The sequence below is a fragment of the Papaver somniferum genome, chromosome 2 (assembly GCF_003573695.1).
Source record: "Papaver somniferum cultivar HN1 chromosome 2, ASM357369v1, whole genome shotgun sequence".
NCBI lineage: Eukaryota > Viridiplantae > Streptophyta > Magnoliopsida > Ranunculales > Papaveraceae > Papaver > Papaver somniferum.
The window spans coordinates 126,179,746-126,197,090 of NC_039359.1; the positions used below are offsets into that span (position 1 = coordinate 126,179,746).

Below are 17,345 nucleotides of genomic sequence, written 5' to 3' on the forward strand. Positions count from 1 at the left end.
TAGATTAGAGGAAGATTAATCAGTTTTTAGTTTTTAAGTTTAGGGTTTGATGTTAGGTTAATTAGTGCAGCGGTACTAAAGTAACTTCATTCTATTTTGACCTCACCTTAGTAAGGGCATATGTCCATTTAAATTTGGATATACCCCAATTAGTTCGAGTGTATCCCAATCCCGCCAGGATAATAAACACTAGAAAGTAGTTTTTTTTTGAAAGAAAATGGTCATGGGCCTCATGGCCCAGTGCCAAAATTATTAATAAAATGCTCATGCATATTTTAATTAAATAAGTTAATGTAAAAGGCAAGGATACAAAATATCCATGACCAAATATACATCATCAAAATGGCAAACAGTATTGTGAATTTCATTTTATCTTTCTTATTTTTGATAGTGTGTACAGTGTATTGACTCATATTTGACACTTGCTCCTTTGTATCCCATGGCCAAAAGAAGGAAAAAAGAAAAACTTGTGAAGATAAAGACAACAAAAAATAAAAAAAGAATATATATAATATTTTTTTTGCTGCCAAACTAATTAAATAAGTAATAATTTTTCTGCTTCAATAAAAACCATAGGAATCATTCTCAAGTGGAAACATTTAATAAATGATGAAAGAGGCGCATGACTCCAACAGTCCAACCTTTCAAGCTTCCAAGTCTATTTAAAATCAAATCCATGGAGGAGGAGGAAGGATAGAACTCAATAATTTGAAGTTCTTTTTGCATATTGGGAGAGTGTATTTGTGCTACAGGTCAGGGTTCTGCAAATCTTTCTTCCTTTTTTCGTTGATTCTTGTATTGATTTTTTGCATCCTGCTATCAAATCAACTTAACTTGTCATCTGGCAAAGTTTTTGCATTTATATGTAGTTATGCTCTAATTCTTGTTAGTTGTTATGGATTAGGAAGTTAGTTGTGCTATGATTACATGTTTTAATTTCCTTCAGAAAATGACTGTGTTCTGTTACTTCTGTATCACAGATGTATTTTTCTAGGTATAATAAGATAAGATATTTTGAGTTCAGGTCATATCTGGAAGTCAATTATTGAATTTCTGTTTTTAGAAAGATTAATAATTGATAGTATTTTAGATGAAATAAGGTCCAATATAGTCAAAGACATCAGTCAACTCAATAGTCAGTTCCCTCACATGAGTCACATTCTTCAGCTCAGACTCAATCAAGTGGAATTTTAACTCAGAAAATGAACATCTACAAGTTGGAAACGTGGAATATGCTGTGTTCCAAGAGAATAGTAAATTTCAGAAGATATATAAAGAATTTGAATATAACTGTTGGTGGATACACTATATAGTAATACCAGTAAATACAGTAACACATTCGATGCTTCATCTCGTGGAAGGGACAATCTGGAAAGATTTGTTCAGGAATAGTAGAAAATGGGGAAACTAAAATGTCTTTAAACAATCTGCAGTACTTGTTATCCCGATCAATTTGCGTTTTAAAGGCATGCTCTTGTTCTATTCAGAGGAAATAGTCTCGTGGGTATGGGAATCTAATAGTAGTAGTTATTATGCGTGAAAGGTGGGTATAAATAACTATGAGCCCAACTTACAAATGTGCATTCAAGTTCCAATCAAACTAAGAGAAGGTAGACTGTTTTATAAAAATAGAGATGGTTTGCTTGATGTTAATTAAACAACTCAAACATATGTTTCCTAACCATGAATTAGTTACATAAGTAACATTATGTTTTCTAATGTTTCAGTTAACAAGGTTGCTAGAAGAGAGATGAATGTTGTTTATGAAGCAGAAGCATATCATTCATCTGGCTTTAATGTTGACGAGGTAAATTTCAAATGGCCAGTTCATTCCTTCCCTAAGCATACTGAGATTAAGTAGTTTCATGAAAGCTCGTATTTCAATTCATCGTGTTACTCTTCATAAGAAGCAGCTTTATAAGAAATTTCTTAAAAGCTACTAACATTTTTTACTCGTCATGCTTTGCGGAATACACTTATATTAACTTCTTTGCGTTTAGTCTCCATACTTTAAAGTAAATTAACTTCGATGCACTTTTACTCTTTCCAGGTTAAAGTTGATCCTGCACAACCTGCCTCTACGACTTGGCAGCGAAAATTAGACAGTGAGGGAAATGTTCTAACCTCGTTTGCGCTAACAATTGATGAGATCATTCAGAAGGTCTGCTCTCGATCTTGAATGATAATTTGTGTTCTTTTCGGAAATGAGTTTTTATCTCTATCTCTAAATTTGGTATATGGTTTTCATAAGGGTCCAGCCATGTTTCGGTTCATACGCTATGCCAAACAAGAATCTGCTAGAGGACGGGTGATTCTTTTCTTGTATCCCTCGGATGTTTTTGTTTTGCTTGACTCTAATCATTTCACTCAGATGTTTCATCTGATTGTAACTTAATCGCCCTAGTAAATTACTAGTATTGAATACAATTTCTTGTTTTTGTGCCAACTGTTTAGTCAGCCATAATGGATTTTGGCCATAAGCGCCTTGTTACATCTTGTCACGGTGTTCCACTAGGTGGTATTGGGTAGGTATCAATCTCCATATTGGCAATTTTTCATTTTCTTCTACTACCATCATCATTGAGGAGGCACGTTTTTTGGGTCCTCCAAATCTTTTGACAATCGACCACTTTTTGGTGACAAAATGTGATGTGGTCTGTATCAACTACAACATTTTTAAATACTGTATATTGTTTTCAGCTTGATCATTCTTTTCGGTGTGGCTGAATCAACATTCCTTCAGTGCAGGAAGCATTGGAAGAAGTTACAAGGGGGAGTTTCAACGCTTCCAAATGTTCCCTATGAAATGTGTAGATAAACCTGTTTTGGCAAACCAATTCTCTGTAAGTATGAACAAATTCCCTATACTGCATACAAATGAACTCCGCTACAACTTATTAAGAAAATGTGTAGTTCTTGAGTGGTTGAACTTAGAAATGGTATGTATGCTGTTATAGCTGAATAGATGATACTTAATCAGTACCTGTCACTTGTGCTCTTCCAAGTTGTGTGGTAGTTCCTTAGTTGTCTGCCATTTTCAATTTTCCAATGCAGGTTTTCGTATCTCGTACAAACGGTAAAAAATATTCTACTGTATTATCCCCAAGGAGCCCAGAATTGCTTAAGTAAGCCCTCTTTTCTATTTCATCATTTTCCTTGGATCCTGAACAAAAATAGAAGATATAATTTGTATCGTTAGGAATGAATGTGAGCATTCAATTACATTGGTATTTTAATGCAATAGAAACAAGCTTTATCTTACCGAAATAACAAGGATTGCAGAGATGGTACCAATTCTGGCATCGGATCTTGGGATTGGAACTTAAATGGAAAGAATTCTACATATCATGCTTTGTTTCCAAGGGCATGGACTGTATATAATGGTATTCTCCATATTTCAGCAGATACTTACAGAATCTAATCAATTTATCGTAGATATGCATTTTTTTTTCTCTTTAGTTCATGAAACATTTTATCATTTCCTTTCTCCATATAGGCGAACCTGATTCAGAGCTTAAGATAGTTTCTCGCCAGATTTCACCATTTATTCCTCACAATTACAAAGAGAGTAGCTTACCTGTTGCAGCATTCACATTCACGGTATGAGAGTATGAGACTCGATTTTCTCTTTCTGATAACTAATTTTTTAACTCAAAATAACTGGAGCAATTTCTCAACATTTCGTCTAGGTATTTAATTCTGGAGACACAGCTGCAGGTACTAGTTTGCTGTTTACATGGGCTGTAAGTGTCTCTTCCAGAAAACCTATTTTCCTAAAGCCAGCTATACAGGCCTGAATGTTTACCATTGGAAGAGTTGCAATTTACTCTAACTGTTTTTGTACACATGCAGAACTCTGTGGGTGGAGACTCTGGGTTTTCTGGTGGTCATTCCAATTCAAAGATGCCGTACAACCATGCTTCTCGACTATTTTACTATTCAACATCTATTGTCTGTAATTTTCTGTTTCAGTTTTTGACATGGGATTACTGGATTTCGTAAGATTATAACATAATAAGCTAATTACTTTTAACAGGACGAGAAATGGAGTGCGTGGAGTACTTCTACATCACAAGTAAGCTCCTTATTTTTTACTCCCATAGTCCCATTTGTTGTAACTTTCATTTATTTGGGCCTACAAGGAGATTTTTCTGATTATTGTAAAGACAACCTCTTCACCACTTACATAATCATATCAACAATCAGAGTGTCTTGAACCTATTAAACAGTCTAATGGTATGTGTACATTTCAGGACTGAAAATGGTCACCCTCCTGTTACATTTGACATAGCAGCACAAGAAACAGCTGATGTCAAGGTTTCAGAGTGTCCTTGCTTCGTGATATCTGGGAATTCTAAGGGACTCTCAGCGAACGATATGTGGAATGCAGTTAAAGAGGTTGGCTGCAAATTAATATGTCGTTATATCTTCGTTATACATAATAGACACTTAAATCTGGCAGGTATTTTATCAAATCATATTGTGAATGCCATAGTGATTGCATGTCCTACCCTATTACTTTCACCAAAATGCATAAATGTTTTTGAGCACATTTATGCCGTTGTTCCTGACATATTTGTAGCTAGCAACCTATAAACATTGCCTTAAAATGTCCATCTTCTTCAGCTTCCATTTTACAATCTTTAAGGTTTGACATCTGTTGTTCTGTACTTGTATCAGCATGGGTCTTTTGAGCATCTCGCTTTGGATGAAACATCAATGCCTTCAGAACTAGGGTCTTCTATTGGAGCTGCATTAGCAGTTTCTTTGACCGTTCCATCTAAGAGTACCCGTACAGTGACATTTTCACTAGCATGGGCATGCCCTGAAGTAAAATTTCCAAGTGGGAGTACGTATCACAGGTGTGTCCAAACCCCCTTTAAGAAGTAAAAGTAACACTACAATGCTAAGTTTTGTTTGCTAACAAAAGTTCTTATGAACAGACGATACACAAAGTACTATGGCACCCATGGGAATGCAGCATCAAATATTGCACATGATGCTATTCTCGGTAATGGTTACACCTAATTCTTGTTTTTGGTCAAAGGAATAAGTTTTCAACTCCGTGATTACATTTGTAATCTTTTGAGAATAGAACATGGCCATTGGGAATCACAGATAGAAAAATGGCAGAGACCCATTCTTGAAGATAAGCGGCTTCCTGAATGGTGAGTTCCTCAACTCCCCTCCCCTCACATACTAGCTTCATTGTCTACGAAAAGATTACACATTTCAAGGATATACAGGTACCCTGCCACTCTTTTCAATGAGCTTTACTACCTGAACGCCGGTGGAACAATTTGGACAGGTATGCAGGGATCCTATAACCTATGTGTTTAAATTTTGTTGAGCAAAATGAATATTTTAAGGTTGATATCTAATCTCCTATTGCAGATGGGTCACTCCCCACGCGGAATTTAGCAACTAATGGAGAAAGAAAGTTTCCCTTTGATGGCTCTAGATCAGATGCTAATAGCCCAATCATCAATTCTCAAGACAATATTGCAGGTGATATCCTTGAAAGGATGAAATCAATATATGGGGAACTGCAATCACCAGTTGCATCAAATTCTGCTTTCCGTCTTTGCTTCAAGAAGGAGAAGAAAATATTGGTCAATTCCTTTATCTTGAAGGGATAGAATACCACATGTGGAACACTTACGATGTCCATTTCTACTCGTCATTTGCATTACTCACGCTCTTTCCCAAGCTTGAACTCAGCATACAAAGAGACTTCGCTGCAGCTGTTATGATGCATGATCCTGGTAGAATGAAAATCATGGATCACGGACAGTGGGTACAGAGAAAGGTTCTTGGTGCTGTTCCACATGATATTGGGCTGAATGATCCATGGTTTGAAGTAAATGGCTACAACATCTACAATACAGATAGATGGAAAGATTTAAATCCTAAATTTGTTCTCCAAGTCTACAGGGATGTGATTGCAACAGGTGATAAGTCGTTTGCACGAGCTGTTTGGCCTGCAGTGTATATGGCAATGGCGTATATGGACCAGTTCGATAAGGATAGAGATGGAATGATTGAGAATGAGGGATTTCCTGATCAGACTTATGACTTATGGTCAGTTAAAGGTGTGAGTGCTTACACTGGAGGGCTGTGGGTTGCGGCATTGCAAGCTGCTTCAGCCATGGCACATGAAGTTGGTGACAAGGCTTCAGAGGAACATTTCTGGCTCAAATTTCAGAAAGCAAAAGGCGTGTATGACCAATTGTGGAACGGTTCTTATTTCAATTATGACAATAGTGGAGGTCGCTCAAGTTCTTCCATTCAAGCTGAGCAGTTGGCTGGACAATGGTAAGATTTTACAGCATCCAGTACTTTTCCTATGGGGGATCTTTTTGTGTCTTGCCAGATCAAGTCTCGGAAAATTTTCATGCCAGAATAATCCAAGGAATAGAGTGGAAATACTGATACTGCCAAATCTATGTTCTAATAATTTGCCTACGCTCAGTGTTATTTTACTTGTACATTCTTCTTCAATGATTTAAGTTAATGACCATATTTCCTATACAGGTACGCTCGAGCTTGCCAACTTTCACCAATTGTTGATGAAGACAAAGCCAAAAGTGCCCTTAGGAAGGTTTATGATTTCAATGTTTCAAAGGTCAAGGATGGGGAACGCGGAGCCGTGAATGGTATGCGACCAGATGGGACAGTTGACATGACAGCGATCCAGTCAAAAGAAATATGGATTGGGGTAACATATGCTGTAGCTGCATCTATGATTCACGAAGGCCTTGATGAAATGGCATTTAAGACTGCAAGTGGAGTTTACGAAGCTTCTTGGTCACAAGAAGGGCTTGGGTAAGATATAAAACTCTTCCTTCTACATATGCTCTTAATTTACTGGCTTGCTAATTTGTTTGCTGTTTTACCAATAGGTGGTCATTTCAAACTCCGGAAGCATGGACAACTGACGACAAGTACAGATCACTGACTTACATGCGCCCTTTAGCAGTATGGGCAATGCAGTGGGCATTATCCCGGCCAAAACTGTTCGAAAAGGCAGAGAACACCGAAGACCCAGCAAAAAGAGATCATCGAGTCCTTTTCAATAGCAGCAGCCACGACGACGGATTTGAAAGAGTTGCAAAGCTACTGAAGTTGCCAGATGAGAAAGATTCTCGAAGCTATTTCCAGATTATTTTTGATAGCATTTGCAAGAGGAAATAGCCATACAGCAAATTTCACTCAGCATACAAGTACATTTCATCTACATCAATATTGACATTAATAATCAATCGAAAAAATGCAATCGATTCCAATCATGTTATTCATGTTGTTGCATCCTTCACTATTAGATTGTCCTTCTAGCAAACAATTCTTGCAATGTAGTGTACGCTTACAGCAACAAATTATGCACAAAAATATAAAGAAAAATAAAAGGTCTGCTGGGGTTCGAAGTAGTATCCCTCACCCCCAAGCTGGGGACTACACAAAGGGGAGTCCAGTCCTGGCATTTTATCCTTTTCTTCTTAAAACCGAGGATAGTGATACAGAAAAATATCAAGAAACGCCGTGTAGTTTAGGGTTCTACTTCTGAAAGTGTAAAGCAGAATGACCCAAAATCAAGTTTGTATCAAAAGTTGGTTTCTGAATCAAATTTCAAGGTAGAACCTTTTAAAGCGACCATCTTTATTTGGTACAGCCTATAGGGTTTAGACTTAACTTCCAAATTTCCAATTACAGAGTGAATTCGGATAAACAGACTTCGTTTTCACTGATGAAATGATGCTTCTTAATCACTTCACAAGATTAATTTCTCCATTAAACCTCTCTAGAACAAGACTACCCAATACTTTTACTCTTTTCTGCACATCCAAATCTTCTCTATCCTTCTCAGAATCTGTCTCAATTCCTAACTTCTCTACAGAAATTTCAGAAGATACCCAGATAATAATTCCTGATGATTTAGTCTATCCAGAAGAAACCCAGATTGAAATTCCTATCGAAAAGCTTTTTATTCCTCCTGAAACTGATATTTCATCTGGGTCATTGAGTAAAAGGGTTTTAAGAGGTTCAAATATAGTTCTTAGTAAGTATGCAAGAGATGCTCAGGTATCACAAGCTGAGTTTGTGAAGAGCAGTGTTACAACTGAAGATTGTCCTTCTGATGGACTTCCTGAATTTGCACTTGTTGGCAGATCAAATGTTGGGAAATCATCTCTAGTTAATTCGATTGTGCGGCGGAAAAAGCTCGCGCTTACATCCAAGAAACCTGGTTAGTATTAATGTGTTTTTAAGAATTCGGTTGTTTATTAGATATGTAGATGAAATGCAGTAGTATTTTTGGAAACTCTTACACTAGGTTAGCTCATCTTATACGTAATCTATGATGGATATATGAATAACATAATAGATATGCAAGCAAGCAGCTCGTAAGGGAGTGCACAAATTCACTGGTGAAACTATACATGTTTAGTCATAGTTCTACCTGTAGTTCAGTGTGTTTTCCTTTAGTTGTGCTCTGGTAACGGAAGTTGCTAAGATCTGATTTCCCTGCCTCGATAAATGTCCTACGCCTGTCCATCATCATTTTAAAATAGTGGGTGTGAAGTTTATTCTTCCTGCTCTTGCTAGCACAAAGTTACTGGATCAGAATCCAAGAGCTTATGGATCACCGTAAAATTTAAATTATCAGTGAAGGACCCTGGTTCAGTACCGACTACCGAGAATTCGTAAAGATAGCTAGTTCTGTAATTAGTCTCAGTACCATATTTTGGATCAGTTTTTTGCCATGTATGGATGGCAAATGGACAAGAAGGATCACTCGTCCTGCATTTCTGTCATGCTTATGGAGAAGTCAATTTTTTTGCAGATTCTTTTGCAAAGAAGGGCACTCATCTTAGTAGGGGTCAGATTAGGCATTACATTCTCGACCTATTGATTGTTGCAGAGGTTAGAATGGCCTTATGACACTTACTTTAGGTTCTCCTAGATTGTTGGTTTTTTTGTTCTTCCATCAGTTGGCGTGCTGAGTATGAGGGTCAGTCCTTTTGACAGTAAAACAAGTTACTACTAGGAAGAAAAAAGTAAAAATTTATTACGCGTGGCTTTTGCAGTACCTACTATTTCAAAGTCTAGTTAGTCTTTATCTGGGTTGCACCAATACCGCCACGGGTGTCCGCCACACCCGTGTTTCCGTGTGTCCAATACGGCAAATTTAAAAAACCATGATACGGCGCCACACCGGTAGGCATAAATATCGTTAATTTTTAAAGATATGTAAACATATAAACAGGGCATAATTTCAATGTCGATTCAAAATATATAACAAAAGTTCAATTAGATTTTCAGTTTTGATCTTATACTTGCAAAAAGCTTATAAAAAAAGCATGAAGTGATCATGTATACCAGTGGCAGTGGTACTTACAAAAAAGTCATACAAAAAAACCTGAGTGATGGAATATGGTGAAGAAGAAGAAGAAGAAGAATAGAGATTGATTTTTTATGGAACACAACAAATAGATCTGGTTTTTCAGATTTCATCTCAGTCAAAGATATTTATTATCTTTGGAACCATCGATTGCTAATATGTGCCGACGATGACAACCACACAGCTGTAATATGGGCTAACATACACGTTTTACCAAGTTTTACCTCCCTTGAAAGTAGGTGATCGTTACAACAAATAGATCCTGCCGTATTTTTGGAGTATTGCCGTATGTGGCTGTGTCCATACGGCCGGACACACGATACGGCGACCCAATGGGCGTATTGGTGCAACCCAGGTCTTTATAGCACCTAGAACAATGGGATAAATGAATGTATGATGGTTTGACGAGTCCAATCACTGTCCTCGTATGTAATTTGATCCAATTCTCCACTCCACCTCAAAAGCCATTGTCCTCATTTAACTCATCAATCACTACTGCAAAAGGACTTGTGCCTTGACTATTGGATTGGCTTGTTTTTCGTTTTGCCTTTTTGGGGTTTTTGTTTTCTTTCTTTGTTTGGCCTCTTTCTTGGGCACCATTTTTTTCTTTTTTACTAAAAGATGACCAAATAGAGAATGTAATTTGAGGTCGTTGTAACCACACTACCTCCCCCTTGAGTTGCTATTCTCCGTGTTTTAGGGTAAGGACTTGCCTAGTGATTTCTATTTTCCGGGTTCTGAAACACCAGGTGGACACCTGAAGTGGTGTTACATTCTAGCTATTGTATTTCTGTCATCCTAGATGTCCTGATTATGCTTGGCAGGTTTTATCTTCGATATTTTTTCTCGTAGTTATTCAAGTAGCTAGTGTTCTGAACCAGAGAGACAATGTACCACAAAGAAAACTATCGTGTTTCTGAGCTTGCAATGATATGCAAGATGAACCTGAACGCAGAAACAAATAGAGTTTAAAAGGACATCAACAGGATGTCTAATAGGATTTTGATTAAAACTTCAAAAAATTAGTTGGAAATCATAATAAATGGGGAAGTAAAAGAAAGAACAAAACCTTTCCGATGTCAAGATTTTGTTACGAAATCAAATTGAGCTCTGATACCACAGAATATAATCTGTGAATTTGAAAGCCTCAATATACTTGCTTTTGTATTATTTCGTGTGATAAGGCGATTACCAAACACTAAAAAAACTTGATATTGATGCTTGCCATTTCATTCTGCGAATAAAGAGGATAATTTTTCCTATATGTTCCATCCAGTGCAGTAAACCATTGTAATGATGCATGTGTTTCCGCTGTAAAAAAGTTGGTTATATCATGTCGTGAAGGTTTCTATTTTTCTGTTTGCAGGAAAGACACAGTGCATCAACCATTTCAGGATAAATGACAGTTGGTTCTTAGTGGATTTGCCTGGATACGGGTAAATAAAAGAAACTCAACAGTCTATACCTATGCCGTAGAATTTCTTTTTCTTGTATCTCATTGTGGAAAGCCAACAGTACTTCTTGACTTATGTGTTTGCAGACAGATAGTATCTCATAATAATTATTATTTCCAGACTTTGGTTTGTGGTTTCTTAGACCGCATGGTCATTCACTATTTTATAATGTGCTTGTCCAAGAACTATTTCCATGGTTTCTAATAACCAGTGATTTGCGTATTTAATAACAGATTTGCAAATGCACCCCATGAAGTTCGAACAGATTGGAGCAAGTTTACTAAAGATTATTTCCTCAACCGCTCAACACTAGTATCTGTTTTCCTTCTTATTGACGCTAGCATTCCAGCAAAAAAGATTGATCTCGAATATGCTAGTTGGCTAGGTCAAAATCAGGTAACTTCTTTTCTTTTTTCCCCCTCGTGTTGCAGTTCTATTTATCACTTACCTATTCCTTGTAAATCTAGTGCCTAAGTTAAACTGACATGAAATGTTTTAATCATTTTCAGATTCCAATGACGTTGATCTTCACAAAGTGTGACAAGCGAAAAAAGAAAAGGCACGGCGGGAAGAGAGCCGAGGAAAATGTTGAAGATTTTCAGGATTTGATACGTGAATACTTCCAATCAGCACCGCCTTGGATTATGACTAGTAGTGTTACAAACCAAGGTCGAGACTAAATGCTCCTTCACATGGCTCAGCTTCGGAATTACTGGCTCAAGCACTAAAACTAACTGTGGCATTTGGATTCGAGTGCTCTACCTAATCTCAGCTTGTTCTTGTTATGTCTCTAGTTTAACAAAAATAATTGCACCAAAAATTGCACGAAAATTCAAAAGCGCACTCCCGTGTCTTTGGCTCAGCTTGAACGAAACCATGCGAGTGTACCTTAATAGAACACAAGATCCTAAGTCTCAGTCCTTTTTTTGCCTTAAACATTATATGAAACTGTAAGCAAACTCAATTTTGTCTACGTTTTTCTTTACCTTGGTCATGTAATTAATCTGTTTTGCATCTATTGAATTTTTTAGACCAGCGCTGCTGAATTTACATTTTCAATTAAGTGCGCCACCAGAATTACAGCTAACAAGCATTTTCTGTTACCCAAAGGAAGCAGCAAGCTGTTCTCCAAATTACTCGTTGAGGATCTAAATTTCTATAATTCAACCCACCCTATGTGCGAAATAAAATTTCATTTTCTTTTCACTTGTTATTGCGCAAGTTCGAGGAAAAAAAAAATCGTGTGTTCAAGTTGCACATATTAAAACCAAAAAGAATCCAAACCGCTGTCGGTTGTTCTTAGTCCGGCCATATTGCCTGAAATATGAGAACTACTTCTATCTAACCTAACAGATTTATCTCTCAGATTTAAAGAACTACTTCTATCTAACCTAAGAGAGAAAGAAAAAGAAAAGTTTGCACTGTATTCCATTGCTGTTAATAGAATCCTTGTTCTCTTGATCCGTTAACAGCACAAAACTCGATTATCAATTGGCTGCAACTGCAATCTTGCACGTGATGCAAACTGTGCAGGCATTTTTCAACATTGCTGTCTGTATACAGGATTATTATTATTATATGGAAGCTGAGCTCCAATGTGAATCTACACTTGAAATGATTTTACACAATTTCTACTCCAACAGATTAGATCAAAATAACATAAGAGCCAAAGATGTAATAAACTCAGGAGATCTAAAAAGTTCCAAATTATCTTTCTGACACTTTGAATCACCAGTTTCCCAGTTTCCAAATTATCTTTCATTCACACACTCTGAACTACCTTAAATCCTATTTGTAAGCACAAAAGCTTACTTGTAAGCACAAAAGCTTACTTGTAAGCACAAAAGTCTCCAATGGTTCCAAATCGGACGGTAAGGCGAGCTAAGAAAAACAGAGCATCATAAGTTTTGCAGAAGCTAAAAACACACAGAATGGAACCAAGTTCAAGATATGACAATACCGCATAAAGGTAGTGTGAATGCTTAAAAGGTTGACAAAGTTGAGACCTTAAAGAAATATATGAGCAACACATACTGAACGTAAAAATTATCCCAAGGTATTAAAATTGGATCCTGTCAGTAACAAAAACGGAAGATGTATATTTCCTCCTCCAAAATGAAGAAAACTGTCTAGAGCGACACTCAAAAGAGAAGTATTTCTTAGCTCGCCTTACCGTCCGATTTGGAACCATTGTAGATGCTGAGAATCAACTAAAAGAAAAACTACAAAAATGAGCCCACAACATGATTCTTCTACACCTTAAGCAGATGCTGAACTACCCTTCTTTCTTGGAGCTGCTTCAGTTCCTGAATCAATCAATAGGATAATATATATCAATACAACACATAAACAGCCAAAAATAGTTTCTTAAACCACACATATGAACTAGAGCCCTTTTCATTACAAACTATCACTGCGTTCGCTACTCATTTCCACAGCTCAATATCAGTCATATTGGAGGTTAAGATAGTGTCCCATGATTGCAATAAAAAAAGGGAAGTGCTAGACCCACCGCACTTTCTCCCGAGAAAAATCCCGACAGGGGAGCCAATGGACTAGATCTGCTGCTAAACATTGGGATATGTGCAACGGAAATTGTGTACCACTGTCTCTCTCTCTGTCGAGATATATATCGGGAGAAAATCTCTCGGTTGAGATAGCATTTCCGATAAGAAAATTAGTGCAGTTTTAATAATTTCATACTGAATCGCTGTCTTCATCTGGATGAAGACAGCGATCATCTCTTTCTCTATCATATCAACTATCAGTAGAAGATTTATATTTATATTTCTTTCATCTACTGATCTACCACAAATTTAACCTCTTTGCATCATGGTATGTTCAAAATGACAGGGAGATGAACCAATTGTTTGGTAAGATAGCACAAAATTCAACCACATGAGACATGAATTTAACTCTGCAAACACTAAGCTACTCAAAGCAGCAAACTCTTATGATTTTCTGCATTTGAAGCTCAAATCTCAGTGGCTAACAATGGTACAAACCTCAGTGGCTAATAAAGGTACAAACATGTACCAGTCTTTGGCAAGGTTTCACATATTGGAAGCAAAAGAAATGCCTAATTTCATTTATACAGATACTAAACAAGTCATGGATTATGTGTAGTATTCCAAACAAACCCTAAAATAATAACACAAAAATCAAACAAGAGATGAAATGAAAATTACCTTCTCTGAAACCACTCTTGAACCTACGAGGAACATTACGAAGGTGCCTCATCCTTCCACTTCCAGTAGTCTTTCTACGTAGAGCTTTCTCACTCCAGTTAACTAAACAAAATCATCCAAACAATAAATCAGCAGAAAGAAGGAAAAAACGCCAGAAAAAACTCAAAATCAAAGAAATTGAGAACCGATTCTTACACTTTCTAAGGCGAGCAGCTGGGTAACCACAAGCAGCACATCTACTCTTCTGAAGATGATAACTGCGACGACCACATCTCACACAGAGTGTGTGAGTCTTGTTTCTCCTCTTACCAAAACTTCCTGTTCCTTTTCCCTATCAAAATCAACAGATCAAATCAAATTAGAAAACAAGAACTAGGGTTATCTGAAGATCGATCTATAAACTCGTAAGTGTTAGGAATAGAGATAATCGAGAAAACGAATCACCATTTCTTCTTGTTTTTTGGGCGCAGTAGTATTAGGGTTTTCGAAGCAAAGGAAGTCCGTAAATTTATATTGCGATGAAAAACCTAAATCGGTTCCAGGTTGGGTCTGGCCACCCCGACTAGGTGGTATGAGTAAGGCCTGGGCCCATGTATCGCATGATCCAAAAAAACAAAAAAAAAATGTTATCAAAAGGCAAAAGCCTACTTGTTTTCGAGGGTACTAGGGGATCTCTGTTGAGGACAAGCACCCGATGAGCGGATGCGGATTTGGTATTATCAGAATCGAATTCATATAAATGTTTTATTTGAGATTTTCATCCGTGTCCAATTCATTATATGATAGATGTAATATTTATGGGTGAATGGATGAGCGGATTGGATGTGGACGGATCTGCAGATCTTAAAAAATTATAAATGAAAACGGATAAATGCCTAATATGAGTATTATAATTTAGTTTTAAAACTTAGATTACTAAAGTATAAGTAATTTACATAACAAGAGTAACACATTGTCATTCCAACACCCAAACTAATAATATTTATTGATGTGAAAGCCTACGATCAATCCAAAATTGATACATTTGCAATTCAGTGAGGATCTTCAATGCTTCTCAATAAGAAACTATATATTATTTACCAATCTCTATAATAACCTTAACATATGTATCATACTAACATTATCCTTATGGTCGGGTATCCAACGGGTGAGTGATATTCCAGCCGCATCCAACCTGTGAAAACGACCAGTGTTAAAAATATACCCACGTCCAATCCGCTTCTCAACAGATTGGAAGTTGACCCACCAAAATGCGGACTGGTTTGGGTAAAACCCGCGGGGTTATTTTTGCTCACCCCTAATCTCTGGTTACATCGTGCGAAGTTACTTTTATACTTGTTTAAGTCGAAAATTAGAATTTAGTTTGGGAACACGAGTTTAACTAATAATGGTTGGGACTGACTTTTATTTCTAGCAGAAAATTTTATTTCATAAAGAAATTAGTTTTTTGTTTCTAGAAGTCAATCTCAACTTTTATTGCTTCTAGAAGTTGAAAAGCGATTTCTAAAAATGCATCCAAACACCCTTTTTACTTGATTAATTTTTGGGTGTCATTTCAGAAATTATTTTTTAATTTAATTAAGTTGAAAAACCAGAATTTAGTTTAGAAACACAATTTCAAATTTCTGGAAACAAAAAAGTCTTTTTATGAAGCAAATTATTTTTGTTTCTGATTTATGGAATTGTCTTTTATTTTAGATTCTAAAAGCGTATAGGAAAACTAATTGGGAATATAGGAAAAAACAAAATAAGATCATTTGGAAGTAGTTAATAACTAAATTACCCTTGTTCAATTAGCATTAATCAACATGTTTTAGTTTAATTAATATAGTTAGATTAGTTAGTTTGACTTATAAGTTATGGAATCTAGTTTTGGTTAGATTTAACTTATGAATTTTGTTGTTTCTAAAAGGAATTGTTTTGAGAATTTTATAAAGATAGTAAAACACTTCGGAAAATGGGTTTGGACAGTGTTTCTTAGTTTAATTCTTCAAATTAATGAATTAACACTTTTAAAATTCAAATGACGAAAATTCGGTATGCTGGATTGAAACAAAACATGCCGACCAAACATAGTCGACGCGTTGGTATTAAAACAAAATGACGTATTTTCATAGTGACTCCACATATTTATTCCAACCATGCGGACAATATGAGATTTTTCATATGAAATTACGAGGGTACTCAAATATATCAACATTTTTTATTTCAATCTATAAGTCTGATACCAAGTGTTATCGTCTATGGACAAAGTAGAGACAATACAACAACTAGGTAGTCACTTGACAATAGTTACTGTACAAGACCGATTGACTATAGGGTTAATGCCAAGTGATTAGGATTTAACGTACAAGTGTTATTTGTTTTATTATAATAAAATAGTTATAATGTGGAAGTAAGTAAATGACACAACAAAATTTTGTTAACGAGGAAACCGATAATGCAGAAAAACGTCGGGACCTAGTCCAGTTTTGAATACTCTCAAAATTAAGCCGTTATACAAAGAACAAAAACCAACTTCGTATATTTGAGACCAAGTAATCTACCCCTTGTTACTTAGTTCCCTCAGTATCCCTGTGCCTACAACCGTCTGGCCAATGCACGTGAATTCTAAGTCGGAAAATCACTATCTTGAGTTATTTTACCGATGTAAAGTCTTAAGCACCTTTTGATCTTCTTCCAAACAGTAAAAGAACAAAGTTGTATAGTAACTACCCCAATAATCTTTTAGAAAAAAAAATTTCGAGGTTTGACAAAGGCTTTTTCGTTTAAAATAAGTTGTTGGTACGTTAAATCACTGAATCGACTCTCATGGAATGAACCTTATGGTACTTCTCAACTAAACAAATATCTTTACCCGCTATCAACTGATTTGTGATGTTTTAACTATTCATGAATATGTCTGGGTGACTGTAACTCCTTGGATCTCGGACAAATTTTATGAGATCTACTAGTATACATGGATTCAACATGCTTAGATAGTTTTACTTTATAACTTAAAATTAGTTAGCCTACTTGTATGCTGCCATGAATAACACAAGTCAGTTAAAATCATGATATACCCACTCGCTTGTTTTGGATAAGATGAGAAGCATAAATATTTTTTACATAGATCTCTTCAATTGTTTAATACCACTTCCTTTACCTTTTTGATCCTACATGATAGATATTTCGGTAAATCATCCATCATGTTAGCCTAAATAGGTACATACAAAAAAAATGTTTTTAAATGGGTACGAAATTTTTGTTTAAAATTAATCCCCATAAACATCTAGTAGATAGCCAAACATACTACCTTCTGCATGG

General features: G+C 36.2%; 2 protein-coding genes and 1 pseudogene across 2 annotated transcripts; 2 read left to right on the forward strand and 1 right to left on the reverse strand.

Moving 5' to 3' along the window:
- The first annotated feature begins 1,556 nt into the window (after window positions 1-1,556).
- On the forward strand, window positions 1,557-7,298 carry LOC113349058 (annotated as a pseudogene).
- A 198-nt stretch (window positions 7,299-7,496) lies between these two features.
- LOC113349059 (GTP-binding protein At2g22870-like) lies at window positions 7,497-11,910 on the forward strand. Its single transcript, XM_026592981.1, has 4 exons — window positions 7,497-8,242; window positions 10,764-10,833; window positions 11,085-11,247; window positions 11,361-11,910. The coding sequence occupies exons 1-4, from the start codon at window positions 7,750-7,752 to the stop codon at window positions 11,529-11,531; spliced, it is 897 nt and encodes a 298-aa protein (XP_026448766.1). The 5' UTR covers window positions 7,497-7,749; the 3' UTR covers window positions 11,532-11,910.
- Window positions 11,911-12,783: 873 nt separating this feature from the next.
- Window positions 12,784-14,558, reverse strand: LOC113349060 (60S ribosomal protein L37-3-like). Its single transcript, XM_026592982.1, has 4 exons — window positions 14,484-14,558; window positions 14,235-14,370; window positions 14,040-14,141; window positions 12,784-13,157 (listed from the first exon to the last, which is right to left on the reverse strand). Exons 1-4 carry the CDS (start codon window positions 14,484-14,486, stop codon window positions 13,111-13,113), a joined length of 288 nt encoding a protein of 95 aa, XP_026448767.1. The 5' UTR covers window positions 14,487-14,558; the 3' UTR covers window positions 12,784-13,110.
- Window positions 14,559-17,345: the final 2,787 nt, after the last annotated feature.